This window comes from Octopus bimaculoides, chromosome 7 (genome assembly GCF_001194135.2).
Source record: "Octopus bimaculoides isolate UCB-OBI-ISO-001 chromosome 7, ASM119413v2, whole genome shotgun sequence".
NCBI lineage: Eukaryota > Metazoa > Mollusca > Cephalopoda > Octopoda > Octopodidae > Octopus > Octopus bimaculoides.
This window is the reverse complement of record NC_068987.1, coordinates 24,580,034-24,597,390: the sequence shown is the minus strand read 5'-3', so window position 1 is coordinate 24,597,390 and position 17,357 is coordinate 24,580,034. Positions and strand designations below refer to the sequence as shown.

The following is a 17,357-nucleotide window of genomic DNA, read 5'->3' as shown; positions in this document are numbered from 1 at the left end:
GTTCCCTCAACTGTTAGGGTGTGGCACTTTTTCACGCAGCTATCCTCATCCATTCTCACCACATGTCCATACCAGCGCAATCGTCTCTCTTGCACACCACAACTGATGCTTCTAATGTTCAGCTTTTCTCTCAAGATACTTACACTCTGACAGGTATTCACATTGACATTACACATCCAACGGAGCATACTGGCTTCATTCCTTGCGAGCTTACGTATGTCCTCAGCAGTTACAGCCCATGTTTCACTGCCATGTAGCATGGCTGTTCATATATATATATACAAGTTTCCATATACTTTTCGTCTACCAAATTCACTCACAAAACATTTGTTGGTCCAAGACAATAGTAGAAGACACTATCCCAAGGAGCTATACAGTAGGACTGAACCTGAAACCACATAGTTGCAAAGTGAGCTTCCTAACCACACAGCCATGCTTACACCTTGAGTTAACTATTTGTTTCTTATGTAAATCAGATATCCAAATTCTTTAGCCAACCTAACTTAGTTTTCAAGGATCTCTGTCAATCATAAGTACAGTCACTTCCTCCAGACCAAACCAAAAAATAAATAATAATAAACACATACATTCATTCATCTATTTTTACTTCTGATTTTCCAAGCTAGCATGGGTTGGACAAATATAAGGTATCAAGGCTTTGTTGTACAGACCATCTTATGATCCTTACCATCATGTGCTGAAGAGCTGCCTGAGCTCTACTTGTTTGTTTTAGCTTGGGTTCTACAACTGGATGCCCTTCCTTCCTAATACCAACAAATTTACAGAGTGTGCTGAGTGCTTTTACATGGCACCAGCATGGGTGTCTTTACATGGCACTGATACAGGTGTTTTACATGGCACCAACACAGGTGTCATTACATGGCACCAACATGTGTACTTTATGCAAGACTGATGTGGGTGCTTTTACATGATGCCAGCACCCGCAAGCACACAAGATTAGGATCATTCAGCTGAGAGAGGGATGTACATGCCTGTATGCATGGACAGCCACAATTTTACTTAGCTTGACGAGTCTTTCCAAGAAGAGCAAACCACCAGAAGTTTCAGTCCCTTGTCATCTTCCCTGTGAGGCCCAACATCTGAAAATCCTTTCTTATCACTTCATCCCACATCTTCCTAGGTCTACCCACTCCACACATTCCCTCCACAATTACAGATTGGCATTTCTTGATGCAGCTGACTTTATATATAGATACAAATATACCAGATTGTAATGTCCAGTTTTCCATGCTTGCATGTGCCAGGTGGTTTTTATTGAGGCAGATTTTTTTACAGCTCGGTACCCTTCCTGTCAACAACCCTCATTTGTTTCCAAGTTAATATTTCACCATAGTCAAACATGTCTTCATAGTATATTGGAAATAAATAACACTGTTTGCATGACAGTGATACTCCTTTCCAGCTATCACATGATGTCAAGAAAAAAGAAACACAAACATACACACACTCAGAAAGACAGATTCCATCTACTACATCCACTTAAACACTGATGATGTCATTCCATCAACACGTGGACACTGGTTGCTCTCGTTCACCCCTAACATTGAGAATGCAACAGTTGGAGGAGGAGGAGGAGGAGGGGCAGCAGCAGTTGGCTGGTACATTTTTTCAGCTAAGGAAACTGGAACAAGACATGAAGTGTCATATTCAAAGACACAACATGCTACCTGGTCCAGGAATCAACACCCATGACCAGACTACAAGGAATGTATTAGGTTGGCAACTAAGTGTCTTGCAATGGAACTGAATCCAAAATTATGTGGTTTGGAAACAAACTTCTTAACCATACATATGCCTGTGCCTGTAGTGAATACCGGAAATAGTATAGTAGCATGCAATGAATATAGAATTGAATATAGTAGGTTGTAGTATATATAGAATTAAATATGCTTACAGTAAATGGAGAAATAAATATTGTAGGATATAGTAACTACAAGAATAGAGTAAGATGTAGTGAAAATAGAAATACAGTGGTATGCAGTGAATATAGAATTAAATATTGTACAATGTAGTGTTTAGAATTACATATGTTACCTTAGAAACATAAGCTGGCCAGCTGCAAGAATAAAGAATTGGTCTACCCGTCAAGTTGAGAAAGAATTCCATTAAAGGATAACCTGATTAACATATAAGAAATGATAAAGACGTTAGTTTTACTTATGAACATTTTATAACAATCTCAATACAACAAAGACTGTATCACAAAGCTTGGCTTTGAGGATTTCATAACCTTAGTAGAGCAAAGATTACATCACAAAGGCTGGACTGGGGATCTCACAACTGCAATATAGCAAAGACTATATTACAAAGTTTAGCCTGAGAATCTCACAACGTCAGTAGAATACAGATTACAGCACAAAAGTTGGGATCTCAACTGCAATGTAGCAAAGATTGAGTCACAAAGATGACGTGGGATTTTCAGATCCTCAACACAGCAAAAACTGACCTAGGTATGTCACATCCTGAATTTAGCAAGAACTGAGTCGTGAAAACTGGCCTGAAGATTTCACATTTTCAACATAGCAAAAATTACATCATTATAACTGGCCTGGAGCTATCACATTCTCAACATAGCAAAGACTGACTTGGGGGTTTCCCACCCTCAACAAAGCAACAATAGGCCTGAGAATTCCATATTCTCAACATAACAACAACTGTATCACAAATATTGTTATTTACATCCTCATCTTTCAAGCAACAAACTAGCCATTCAAAGGCTGAATAAGATTTCACAGCAGATGCAATCAATGACTCTACCAGTTAAGTGTGTTGTGTGTGTTGGCACTCTGTCGCTTACGACGTCGAGGGTTCCAGTTGATCTGATCAACGGAACAGCCTGCTCGTGAAGTTAACGTGCAATTGGCTGAGCACTCCACAGACACGTGTACCCTTAACATAGTTTTCGGGGATATTCAGCGTGACACACTGTGACAAAGCTGACCCTTTGAATTACAGGCACAACAGAAACAGGAAGTAAGAGTGAGAGAAAGTTGTGGTGGAAGAGTACAGCAGAGTTCGCCACCATCCCCTGCCAGAGCCTCATGGAGCTTTAGGTGTTTTCGCTAATTAAACACTCACAACGCCCGGTCTGGGAATCGAAACCGCGATCCTATGACCGCGAGTCTGCTGCCCTAACCACTGGGCCATTGCGTCTCCACCTACCAGTTAAGTAATGACATTATTTTACACTAAGCAGATAAACAATACTAAGATATAAATGAGAAAATACACACACACACACACACACACACACACACACACACACTCCTATACAAATATGACAGGCCATCATACAGTTTCCTTCTACCACTTTCACTCATACAAAACTGGTTGGCTAAGGCTATAATTGAAGACATCTTGTCCATAATGCTATTCATTGGGAATAAAACCAAAACCTTGTGGTTGCAAGTTTCTTAACCACAAGGCCAATCTAAAATAGTATCTTTTCTATCATGTTGAACCATTTTCCTTTTTCTTTTCTTTTTTTTTATTTTATAATTTAGTTAAAGGTGAAGAGTCAATGTCAATGACTTATATAAACCCTCTCAACCTGATGAGACCAGTGAAATTTAATACTCAGTTTGAATGTCTTCAAATCAATGTTTGCAGGAATTAAAGTATGGAAAGATGAGACTTGTCTTTTTTTTTACATACAACAGAAGCCTCTGACGAAAGTACTCAAAGACTACTGGCTAGAGTTAAGCCAAGCGGAGAAAAATGATAATGACAAGCAAGAGAGGTTAATTTCAAAATCTTTCAGTAACTAGTAAGTAACTGAAGAATGGAATGATACTTACCAAAAGGCATATCGTTCGTATTAGCATAACATCCATCTAGTTTCAGAAAATCAACTTCCCATTCAGCAAATGTCTCAGCATCAATATTCAGGAAAAACTCACTACCTGGGAAACCACCACAAGTCTTTCTACCAAAGTCTTCATAGATTCCTAACTTAAGCCCCTTACTGTGGATCTGAAAATAAAACTGTCTAACTGAATCATCTTATTAAACCATCTGAGTATACTTGATTAAAGTATATACTTATATTTCATAATATACAGTCATGGCCAAAAGTTTTAAACATTTTTCTAAAAATTAAAATTGTTATGCCCAAGTACATTTTGATTCAAATATAGATAACATAAAGATATACTTACCTAATAACTGATCCTATAGTTGAATTAGAAGATATTGAACCATTGAATCAGTTATTATATTTGAATTGAATTGTACTTGAGCATAACAATTTTAATTTTATAAAAAAATGTTCCCAACTTTTGGTCATGATTGTGTTAGCCATCTACAGAAATTCTACAACAGCAGTGGGCTTTTATTTTGAAAAGAACAGCAATTTTATTTATCTTACTCTGAAATATCAGAGAGTGAAAATATAACTACTTGACTACTACTAAAGTGGATTTCTTTTATATGAATTTCTTTTGTATGGAGGAGGAACAATAGCATCTACAACCATTTTTGTTTTTTGAGAGCTTCCAAGAGAGGAAAGGAGGAAGTTACCTTCCTCCATTCCTTTTATATCAACTCATTAAAAGATATTTTCAGCTCACCACATGAACCCTTTGAACCCTAACCACCCACTGGAATTGAATGCACCACCCTAAGCTCCCAATGAGTTTCACTGAAAATTTTTAATTTTTGAATATATGCTGAAAGACATGCTTGTTTCACAACACAAAGGTACAAAATGGTGAAAAATTATAGAATACAAGATGTTCAAGTCTTTTTTCACTAATTTATCTCCAAATACTGTACTTTGTTGTGCCAACCGTGCCAGCAGTTTGATCCTGGTTTCCTAATACAGAGGAAAACTTTGCAGTGGTTACACCAGAAAATAGTCTTTGACTGTTTTGGCAGGTACATCAATTAGTCGTTTTTTTTCTGTTCCTCCCATGAAGTCATTGTAACTCTTCACTGACAGGGGACAGGGGACAGTGTTTATTACAGTCACACCTAGTGACTGAGGTCATGGGTGAATCCACATAAATTGACGAAACAAAATAAATAGAGTGTTTGTCCATCCGTACCATCACTGCAATGTTCTCATTGAACAGAACCACTGATTCCCCCTTTTTTAATTTGCCTGTTAGTTCTTTTGACACTTTGGGAAAGACCTTCTGTTGATCAAGGCTGTTCCACACAGTCCTATGCCTTTATCCAATAAATATTCTGCAAGCTCAACTGATGTATAAAATCTGTTCAGAGCTTAATACCCGTCCATCATTTGCACTACGAGATTCCCCGTGACACCCAAATTATCAACTGCTTGGGCATCCAGTCTCCTCTCAGTGTACACTTCAGCATTCACAATGTAACCATTTGCACTGTCTGTTAACAAGAATGTCTTCAAGCCCCACTGGATGAGTTTGTCTTTGATGTACTGCTTTATGGATAAGGCATTTTTGGTCAGAATCATGCCTTCATCTAAAGATAGCTCACATTCAGGGCACAAAATATTTTTGAAACCTTGGCAAGATATAATCTATAATTGGCCGTGAGTTATATATTTTGTCTTTTTTATTTACATAAAGATCATCCTCATCAACACAGTGTAACATTGACCATATAGCTAAAAAACCTGTCCCTTACCATGACTTGCCCAAATCCTGGAGTTGATGTCAAAAAGCTGCCTTTTGTATGTCAGCACTGTTCATACCTATCCTTATGAACTAACATCTCTATGGCAACTCTACAAGCAAAAAAGGCTTTCATCTCTTTTACTGTTGTGCCATACCATTTTTTTGCAGCATAGTTATTGGGCTTAGCAGCCTTGACATGTGCAGCATTCTTATTACTTTCTCTAACCAAAATGTCCTTTGGGCCTGTGGGGTGGTTAGGACTAAACTGCTCTGGTGTTAAACCAGCTGTATCTCATCTCCAGGGAGCAGGCATATTCATGTTTACTACCGTCATCAAGCCTCTGCCACACCCACCATTACAGCCCCTCTCCCTCCTATTAGCCTGGGGTATTTGGGCATGCACTGCAGCATTGTCTACATTATGTACAAGTTCACCTTGATCGCTGTCAGAATCACTGGGCGATTCTTTGCTAGTTTCTCGCACAAAATCACTTTCATTACCATAATCAGACTTGTCTAAATCCTCTTCATCATCAGTAAGAATCTGAGCTAGTGCTTCTTCAGTACTGACACATTTTGAAGACATTCTCAGCAAAATTCAAGCACAAAATAAGGAATCCATGACAGACTATGTATGCCAAAGACCCGAAATAACACGGTCGCTGATTGGTTGCTAAGTGGCTCAAGTTGCTATTTTTATAGCATGTAATAAAATGAAGGCATCTGGATTGCCAGCAGACCAGCATTTTAGGAATATATGGCCTTGGCAAAGTGCCGGTGTACTGGCATTTCAGGTTCCAAGGGTCAAGCATGATATCTTGCATTTAACTCTCTACCTACTGTCAGTTTACCCAACTTACTGTGTTTCCAAAATAGCCACAACGTTTGCTGGAAAATTTACCTAAAGTAATCTAACAACCCCAATCAGTAATAGATAAATCTACCACTTCTTAACACTTCAAAAACCAAAAGTAGACACTATAGCAATAAATCTCTTTTCCTTGTGAAAGGCTAAATTGCTTTATTTTGTTATGTTATAAATTTTCAAAGAAACTTACATATTGTGCCAGTTTTTTAATACCATTAGGAAATCTTTTGGGATCAGCCTGCAAACGTCCTTTCGCGTCTCTTTCTTTTGCTAACCAGCAGTCATCAATATTTATATATTCATAACCGACATCTCTGAAGCCATCAGCTGCCACATGATCTGCCATTTGCATAAACAGTTTCTCACTGTAAATAGAAAATATAACATACATTATAAAACTAGTTGAGTGGTTAACAGAAACAACATTCCAAGGTAAAAACAATGGCTAATATCAAACAAATGTTACATAAAACGATCTCCTTCTAGTAGCATGGACCACGAGTTCACCTTATATAATCTAGTCACTTGACTTGTTGCTTTTTTCATTTCTCAAGGCTATGTTGTTCCAGGTTCAGTTCTACTGCATGACAACCTTGGGTAAATGTTGTCTAACTAGTGCCAGTCTGACCAAAGCTTTGTGAGTGGATTTGGTGGACAGAAACTGAAAAAAGCCCATTGTGTGTGTGTGTGTGTGTGTGTGTGTGTGTGTGTGTGTGTGTCCACTACTGCTTGACAACTGGTGTTTGTATCCCCATAACTTAGCAGTTCAGCAAAAGAGATTGATAGAATAAGTACCAAAGTTATAAGAGAAGTACTAGGTTTGGTGCATTTGATTAAAAATTCTTCAATGCAGTGTCCCAGCATGGCCACAGTCTGGTGATTGAAACAAGTAAAAGATATCTAAATGATCAAACTCAAGGAAATTTGTTTAACTAGTCAAACTCTGCTCTCTTTTCCCACAGACATATTAAACTGCCCCCCACAATTTCATACCATCTTCCAACCTATGCAGTCTTTTTAAAATGCCCCATTATCATCCTTGTATCCAACAAAAAGGTTCAATGTAACACATCTCAATGTCTCTCAATCATTCTAACATCCATTCCAATGAAATAATTAGGAATGTTTGTGATTATGGATGTATATATATATATATATATATATATATATATATATATATAAAGCAAAGTGGAGGTACATGGCCTAGTGGTTAGAGCAGCAGACTTGAGGTCAAAGGATTGTGGGTTCGAATCTCAGACCAGGCGATGTGTGTGTTTATGAGCGAAACACCAAAGCTCTACATGACTCCAGCAGAAGGTAATGGCGAACTTCTGCTGACTCTTTCGAGACAAGTTTCTCTCAATCATTCCTCCTGCATCTAGCAGCTCACAGTCAAAAGACTGGCATCTTAAACTAGACAATGTTTTGAAAAGACACCCACATAAATTGCATATCTGCTTTGGTCTACCAAGAGCAACAGTTAAATTCTGATTGTTGTGGATCTTAAAATGTCTTTTGAGGCCTCCATTAGATTTGCAGATCTTATGATATACATGGCATTGACAGGTATGCACAGATAGATAGGCACAGTAATTAGAGGTGGTTCATTTTTCATAGGTCCGCAAATGAGATCTGAGCCCAGCAAAAGAAAGGTATGGTCTGTCACAAATAGTGCACACAAAAAGATGGTTGAGATTCATTTTATCTCTCTCTCTCTCTCTCTCTCTCTCTCTCTCTCTCTCTCTCTCTATTTTAACTGCACAAACTGGGATGCAAGTTATTCACAGGGCAAAGCTGATATTAAGTTTGAATATGAAGGTAAAAAATTCTCTGCCTATCTTCTCCCTGTAACACATCAACTTACAGTTATTCAAGAATAACAGTAATTATATCAGTCTCAGTAGTTTTGTATGTAGAGAGAGACCAGTAAAGATTTTGTGCATGCCTTCCTCCATATTAAACCATTAAAAAAAAACTAGCTACCTTTTATGGAGGGTGGTGGGAGTAGGGGGTAAGAAGACTTAAGGAGTTGGGTTTGGCAGTGGGATTACTTGTTGAGTTTGAATGAAAGAGCAGTACTCATGACCTCTGCAGGTCCTCTGAGACCAGTGAATCTGATGCCATTAATGTTCTGTTTAAACTGTTTCAGGTCAACACCTGAAGGAAAGAAATGAGCAAGGAGACTCCAGAAGGCCAATGTCTTGGGAAGAAAGAACTAGGTACAGTGGTTAGTGCAGAACCAGAGGTGTTAGAATCAATAAGGATGACAACAAATGAAGAGACAAGCACATCAGAGGTGCCTGAGTAGTGGAGGTTCAAGAATAGCTAGCTCTGATGGACAGCAGCCATCACAATAACAATAGGAAAGACAGAGAAAGGAGACAGCATACCGGCAAGCAAGAAGCTGCAGCACATCCATTAGTAATTCAATGCCAATCAGTTAAGTGGCCTTTTTCTATATGCAGTCTAAGATGTCTGTACATGTAATGGCAGCACCATACCAAATGTAAGAGCAGTACTCACAGGCCTCATTTGAGCCTAGTAGAGTATCAACAGCTGTTGGGGGCTGAAATATCTTATGGCCCTGGATATGAGGCCAGCCTTTGGAATGCAGTCCTGCATCTATCTGTCTCTCCTCTTCTTCCTGTCACCCTTTCTGTCACACATCTTCCAGATCCCATTCTCAGTACTTTTTCCTAGTTTTTCCTTCCCTAAAACTGTAATTCTCTGGAAATCCTTCTTCATCTATGCTTTCTTTGTTCCTACAGACACTGAACAATAGATGTTCAAGATAACAACGACTTCAGTATTACTCATATGGGAGCTTCTGCATATATCACAGGTATTACCCCACAGTTTCTGACTAGTCTATAAAACATGTAATAGCAAACTATACACTAGTTTATTAATGTATTTTGTGTACTGTGATATTAACACATATTTTGTTAAAACTTGTTTTGACACCCAATGCAAATATATGGATTTGAAGAAATAAATCATAAAAACAATCTAATAACTACTCTTTTAACAGTATTTCATGTTTTCTATATATTTAAGAATTAGCTTAATTTGCAAATCAATGTATATAATATATTGTGTGTATCTGTACAGATATATAACCCATGCCATCATGGAAAATGGACATTAAATGATGATGATTCTTATGATGATGATGATGATGATGATAATGATGATGATGATGATGATGATATATTGTGAGCAAAACCCAACCCATTGAAGTTGTGGAAGTTATTCCCCTTCTTAAATCATTCAACAGGGACTCTACTTCTGGCTGGGGTTCATCATTATCATCATCGTTTAACGTCCGTTTTCGATGCTGGCATGGGTTGGACAGTTTGACTGAGGTCTGGAGAGCCAGTTACTGCACCAGGCTCCATTCTAATTTTGCAATGTTTCTACAGCTGGATGCCCTTCCTAACACCAACCACTCCAAGAGCGTAGTGGGTGCTTTTTACATGCCACTGGCACAGGAGCCAGTCTGGCGGACCCGACAACGATCATGTTCAGATGGTGCTTTTTACGTGCCACCAGCACAGGAGCCAGTCAGGCGAACCTGGCATTGACCATGTTATATTTAGTTTTTGTATTCGAAAGTTGATTTTGTTATCTTTTATGTCTCATAATGCTCAATTAATGCTTTTATGTTCATAAGCTCTGATCAAATTAATTTTCTCATAGGTAACTCTAATCAATGTATATGATATGCTTTGTGTCATCAATTTATATATTTAATACACCTTTTAGTATTTTAGTATATACATTTATTCATTTATTTAATTTTATTCTATTTTATACATTCCATTATATTTACTATAATCTTTTTATTCAACTTACTGAGAGGTATCATGTATTCAATTTTAGCTTCTTTATTTATTACTCATGTATGTATTTCTATGTATATATGCAATACATTCTACATATTGATATATAACACACTTTTTTATTGAAACAAAATGTATATTTCATTGATATCATAAATTATATTGTCATTGTATACATACAACTCATTATAAATCTCCAAAATGAACAATTAATTTTTCATTTTTCACCATGCATTACAACATTTAGAAGCGGTTTCTTCATTATTATTGCAGGTCAAACAATCCTTTTGAGGTAAGTTACTGATAATTAAGTTTGATTTGATTATTTTTTTTCCAACTAAGGCCACTAAAAATCTTACATACTTCATGACATTTTTTTCAGTCTCTTCTACTATGGAATGTTGGTGAAGAGTCAGAAACAAAGGCCTAAAAATAGCAGTAAGGCAGCATGCTGACAGAGCAACTTATATGAGAGAATATATAACACTTAATTATTGAAACAAAATTTATAATTGTTGTCATAGTACACATACAACTCATTATAAAACTCCAGAATAAACATTTTTTTTATTTTTCCCCATGCATCACAACATGCATGTCAGAGTGTTGACCAAGCAGTGCAGAGACAAGAACAGCAAGCACAGGCTATGAGGCTGCAAGGCTTACAAGAAAGCCAAGACAAAACTAAGAGAAGAAGGCTACAAGATAGAGATACAAAATACAAATGAATAATACTGCTGAAGAGGAATAAGAAAATAAGGGAAGAGGCTAGATAGAGAGTTTTAATTAGGCTACAGGATAAGAGTGAGGAGCAAAAATTAACAAAACTAGAAGAAATGAGTGTTAGACATAGAACTATGTTGCAAAATTAAACTGAGGAAGAAAGAAGACTGGTAAAAATGAGACAGAGCAACTCAAAGAATCAATAATGAAACTGATGAAGAAATTGAAAAAAGATTAGAACATTTAAGGCATACAGCTGAAGTAAGACATGCAAATGAAACAGAAGATGAAAGAAATTTTAGAAGAGGGAATGAGAGAATACATGCTCAAGAAAGATTAAATGAAAAAGATAGAAGTATGAAGTTGTAAAAGGCTCAAAATTTGAGATGAAGGAGAAATGATGTAAATAATGTGATACAAATGAACAACTATTTTCCTGTTATTTTACCATTTTTATTTATATCCTCATACTCTTGTTAGCAACTTTCATCACGTACATTTTACAACAAAACTTCCAATTGGAAAAAAATCAAATATTCATTTTAGTAAAACAGTAGCTGTCATTACTGACAACATAAGTATTCTAGTATACATATAAATCATTGAACTACAAACACGATTTATAATCCACAACAGATTTGTCTCAGAAACCCTTCAGTGCAAATATACAATTTAACCACCAGTGCAGTAAGATCAACATCATGTGATCATTAATACAGTATCATATGACCTACCACTATGTTACATGACCTAGACTACCATCAGCATTGCCTGACTGTAATAAAAATGTTTCATTTAGTATTACTACAATTATGTAGAATAAAACAAAAGTTCAGACATATTTTTTGATGTTGCTTGTGCAGATCCAGATGATCCTTAGCCCAAAAGACCTGTGATATATACATTGTTGAACAATTAGACCCTATCCACAGATCTAGTGCATCAAATATATTGCACCCTATATGACTCTACCTAGCATAATATGATAGTCCAGACATATTGCACTACCATCTTCACTTTTCAGTGAATGTAGTTCCACTTGAAATCATTTGATAAGTCTGAGTCATATGATCCGTGTTGCATCACATGATATTGAAGGTTTGAGTCATATGGCCTTCATTGTATCATGTCAACTACACAATATTCATAGCTATATTGATTAAACAACATTGATTACTTTAGATTAGTTAAAATCTCCCATTTTTTTTCTTTTGAGTTTTTCTTATATGTAAATAGTTATAGCTGAACAAATCAAGCCCAGTATATTACTTGTATGGCTTTAACAATCTCTGGTGAACGAAAGGAAAAATTGAAATAACATGGAGTTAGTTACCATTATAGTAAACCATTGATAGTTTCTTTCCCATTGCTCACCAACTTTTAACCCTTCAGTATTCAGATTACTCTGTCAAATTTAATGCTTATTTGTTCACATATTTTGAATGAATTATGCATTACCTCATAGCTTCAAGATTCCAATTGATCTGGTTGTTTATTTTGAGAATGACATTATAGGATAGGTATGAGAGGCCAGATCTGGCCAGTTTGCAAATAAAAAAGGTAGAATATTTGAGGTCAGGTATAGTGTGCCTAAATGTTAAAAGCTTAAACACACCAAACTAGTTACATTAAATGATTAATATTCATTTATGCCATACACCATAGCATTGGTTCCTAAATCAGGTTTTCTTGTAGCACACTTTAAAGTAACTAAAATATTTTGGTGCTCTTGATGCATAAAATAAAATTAAAATAATTAATTTTAATGGGGAGATGCCAACATGGCTGTGTGATTAAGTTTGTTTTGCAACCACATTAAGGTTCATTCTTCCAGCATGGCACACAGGTGTCTTCTACATTAGGACTAGGCTGACAAATGCCTTATGAACAGAACTGGTACATGGAAACTGTAGGATGACTGTAAAGTGTGTGTGTGTGTGTGTGTGTGTGTGTATGTCTGTGTGTGTGTGTGTGTGTCTGTGTGTGTGTGTGTGTGTGTGTGTGTGTGTGTGTGTGTAAACACAGGTGTGCATGCACACACATCATTATCACCATTTTAACTACTTTCCCAAGCATGCATGGATATGACAAAACTCACTGAGGTAGATTTTCTATGGTTGGATGGCTTTCCTGTCACCAACCAATCCCTGTTTCCAAAGGTGATATTTTCTCCTTGTCTGGTCATTTTTTTTCATGAAAAATTGCAAACTATCAACAATGTTCATATGATGGCAATAATGTTTCCTGTCAATTACAGTATGATATCACACACATACATATACTTGTGTGTGTGTGTGTGTGTGTGTATGTGTGTGTGTGTGTGTGTGTGTATGTGCGTGCACACATGCATGCATGTATGTCTGTATGTACATATGTATGTATGTCAGGTCACGTATGAGGCTCTCATAAGTGCTACTGGTAACATGTAATCCAGTACAACCTGTTGCATGGTCGGGTTGCCGACTACTAAACTGGCACCCCCCACCAGGCTACCCTGGTGAGGAGGGTTGCTAGAAACCCTGCAGGATTAAAAACAAGACCTGTCGAAAGCTCGGATGGACCTAGTACAGGCTCAACGGCTATCTAGCAATAGCACGGGTACGCAGAAATTCCGGGATGGTGTCTGGCGTGCTGAAAGACCACTGGGAGTGAGGCGCCCCTCAGCTTTTGTTGAAGCATGTCTCTAGGAGAAGGTCACTCTGATATAAAACCAAATATATGCAGGGAATGGCATTGGACATTTTGGGGATCTTTGGTTTGTGCTAGAGATTACGGCGCTCCCACATCTCTGAGCCTGTGACTTATATTGGCACCAGACATCTTGCTCCGGCTTGTCTCTGGATAATGTCAATAAAGTGGAGAGGGTCTATGAGGTGTTGTGCAAGCCTCAGTGGACCTAAACCTCAGCACAGGCATTGCCGACCTCTGCTTGACATGTGTTTTTTTTTTTTGTTTTTGTTTTTTTCCTATATATACTAGAGCGCAGAATGTTCCTGAAGGTCGGCAATGGTCTTCCTCAGTCACGAGTGGACGGCCATCATGTATGTATGTATGTGTGTGTATATATATATAATATTATTAAAAACATACAGAAAATATATAAGGTATTTTATGATTTATAAAACATACACACATTTCAGCAATTTGCTTGTTGAAACATTATATAATCGTGTTAATTCACCTCTTCAGTATTGAAAACTGTATTTTATTAATATTATTGCATAAGTCATATTCCACACACTAGGCGGATCTAGTTCAAAACGGGGGGCACCAGTTTTCATTTATGTTTTATGTAGTGTTTTTGGTACCAAAAGACTTTCAAATTTCGTATACTTATCTATTTTGTGTTATAGAACAGAAAAAAATTTTTGTATTCGGAGTTATTTCATGTAAAAAATTGTCTTATTTCGATAATTTCAACCAATCACTGACAAGTATTCAGCTGTTTACAGTTACTCCTTTGGCAGCTTAAGCAGTGTAAAGCGTATTTAATCTCCATTTATAATTTTGTTAACATCTGCCTGAACTGTATGAAAGGTTTATTAGCTACTGCCTAACCCTAACCCTACTGCCAATATGCTTCAGCCATTTTTTGACAAGGAAATAATAATTTTATCACCGCCAGAATCGTTTGAGAATCATTTGTTTACGTAGTCAGCACTTACTGTATTTGACTGAATGGACGTCAGTCATTGGTTGAAATTACAGAAATACGACAACTTTAACATGAAATAACTTGCGATGTACGTTTTTTTGTTAAGAAGACTAAGAGAAAAAGATGTTTTATATGACACATTCTACCAGTGTCCCAAGTTTCAAAGTGTTTCGTTAAGAAAATACTGGTGCCCCCGTTTTGAACTAGATCCCACTAGGCTACTGTGTGGTTTGATATCTGCTGCCACGCTACACTGGATATAGGAGTGGAGTATAGGTCCTACTATTGAGCCTATTCTTTGGTTACATGTTGCACTTCAGAGCACATGTATATCTCATATATATCATCATCATCATCATCATTTAATGTCAGTTTTCCATGCTAGCATAGGTTAGACAATTTGACAGAGACTGGTAAGCTGGAGAGCTGCACCAGGCTCCAGCAGTCTCTTTTGGCTTGGTTTCTATGGTTGGATGCCCTTCCTAATGCCAACCACTTTACAGAGTATACTGGGTGTTTTTACATGCCACTGGCATGGATACTTTTTATGTGCCACTGACACAGGTGCCTTTTTATGTGTCACCAGCGCAGGTGCCTTTTACATGTCACTGGCACAAACCATGATTCACTTAGATTGACATATCTTCTCAAACATGGCAAATTGCCAGAAGTCTCAATCACTTGTCACTGCTTCTGTAAGGCGCAACAACCGAACATCATGGATCTACCCCTTCTACAGGTTCCCTTCACAATTTGAGATCAGCACTTCTTTATGCAGCTGTTCTCATCCATGCGCACTACATGACTATATCAGCACAATCTTCTATCTTGCACTACATCCGATGCCTCTTATACTCAATTTTTCTCTTAAAACACAGTCTGACACACATACACAATGACACTGCACATCCAGCAGAGCAGACAGAGAGGGAAAGAGAGAGAGAGAAAGATGAACAGACAGACAGACATAAACATACATATGTGTGTGTGTGTGTGTGTGTGTGTGTGTGTGTATGTATATATGTATGCATACATACACAAATGTGGAATGACAGCAGAAGACATTTGCCCAAGGTGCTGCACAATGGGACAGAACCCAAAAACCACACGAATGCAAAGCAAACTTCTTAACTACACAGCCATGACTACAGTTTAGGCGCCTCATCACCATTACCTTTCACTTTCAGCTGCTACTGTTTGTTTTCTCTTTCTCTCTCTCTTTTCCCTCCTAGATGTGAGATGCCATGCAAATCCCCCACTCCCCTTCTTATAGATCAAACCCCTCATCCCCTAGCATGAAGCTGGGCCCCCACCCCAGGATTTGAAATTCTGAGAGCTGCATGGCAATCTCAATAGTGCAGATGACATGAACAAAGTACACAGTCCACACTGTAAAGTGGTTGGCATTATGAAGAGCATCCGACTGTAGAAATCACCCCAAAACAGACACTGGAACATGTTGCAGTCCTTAAGCACATTGGTTCCTGTCAAACTGTCCATTCCATGCTAGCATGGAGCACAGGTGTTGAATGTTGATGATGATGGCCATGTGGTTTCAGGTCCAGTCTCACAGCATAGGATGGTTTGACAGGATTAGATAGATCAGAGGACTGTGTCAAGTTCCAGTATTTGTTTTAACATGGTTGCTATGTCTGGATATCCTTCCTAATGCCTAACATATTTATGCGTGCCTGCATGCCTGCATGTGTGTGTGCATGCATGCAGGAACAATAAGCACTAAGAGCACACAGAACTTAGATTCTCTCAAATGACCAAGAGGATCTCTTGAGGTTGTGGGTAGTTTTGGTTGCCTAGGTGACCAAATTAGCAATGGTGGAGGATGTTCTGAAAGTATTGTTTCTAGAATAAGAATATGGTGGAGGAAGTTCAGAAAGCTATAACCTATGTTGGCAAAAAAAGGGCTCTCTCTCAGAGTGAAAGGTTGACTGTATGATGCTTGTGTGCAAACAGCTATTTTCCATGGTAGTGAGACATGGGCTCTGAATGCAAAAGACATGCATAGACTGGAGAAAAATGAAGATAGTATGCTCCACTGGATGTGAAACATCAGTGCATATGTACAACAAAGTGCAAATGTATTGAGAGAAAAGTTGGGCGTAAGAGGAATCAAATGTAGCATGCAAGAGAGAAGACTACATTGGTTTGGACATGTGATGCATATGAATGAGAACATCTACATAAAGAAGTCTAAAATGGAGAATATAAGATGTTAAAAAGTTGTAAGAAGTTTAATCATGCATACAATTGTTTCGTACATAGATATGAATTCATATTTGAATTTGAAAATTATCATAGTACTCATCAGTGCAGAGAGAAAATAATAATAGGAACTTTAAAAAAAGGAGCAGAGAAGTTGAATCTATGAGTTTCGTGTTTGTCTGTTCCTATCTGTGTGCAATAGGGATGAGAGTCATGTCAAATATTAAACCACAACTAACAGATGAATGGTTGGAGGAAGATGTAAATATAGAGATATCAATAACACTCTCTCTATAGATTAGTGTACATATGTATGTATGTATGTATGTATGTATGCATGCATGTATGTATGCATGTATATATGTAATGTGAGATTATAGTTTCACTTTTAATAGTGAAATACAGATATATATTAATATATGCACATATAT

General features: G+C 37.4%; 1 protein-coding gene across 2 annotated transcripts in view; it reads right to left on the bottom strand.

The window, feature by feature from the left end:
• The window catches only part of LOC106872822 (alpha-N-acetylgalactosaminidase), a 36,976-nt gene that overhangs the window by 7,969 nt on the left and 11,650 nt on the right, over positions 1-17,357 (bottom strand). For both annotated transcript variants that reach the window (XM_014919946.2, XM_014919947.2), the window contains exons 3-5: positions 6,677-6,851; positions 3,819-3,993; positions 2,056-2,138 (exon numbers count right to left, since the gene is read on the bottom strand). In XM_014919946.2, the coding sequence (XP_014775432.1) occupies positions 2,056-2,138; positions 3,819-3,993; positions 6,677-6,851 (433 nt within the window). The remainder of the gene's footprint in view (positions 1-2,055; positions 2,139-3,818; positions 3,994-6,676; positions 6,852-17,357) is intronic.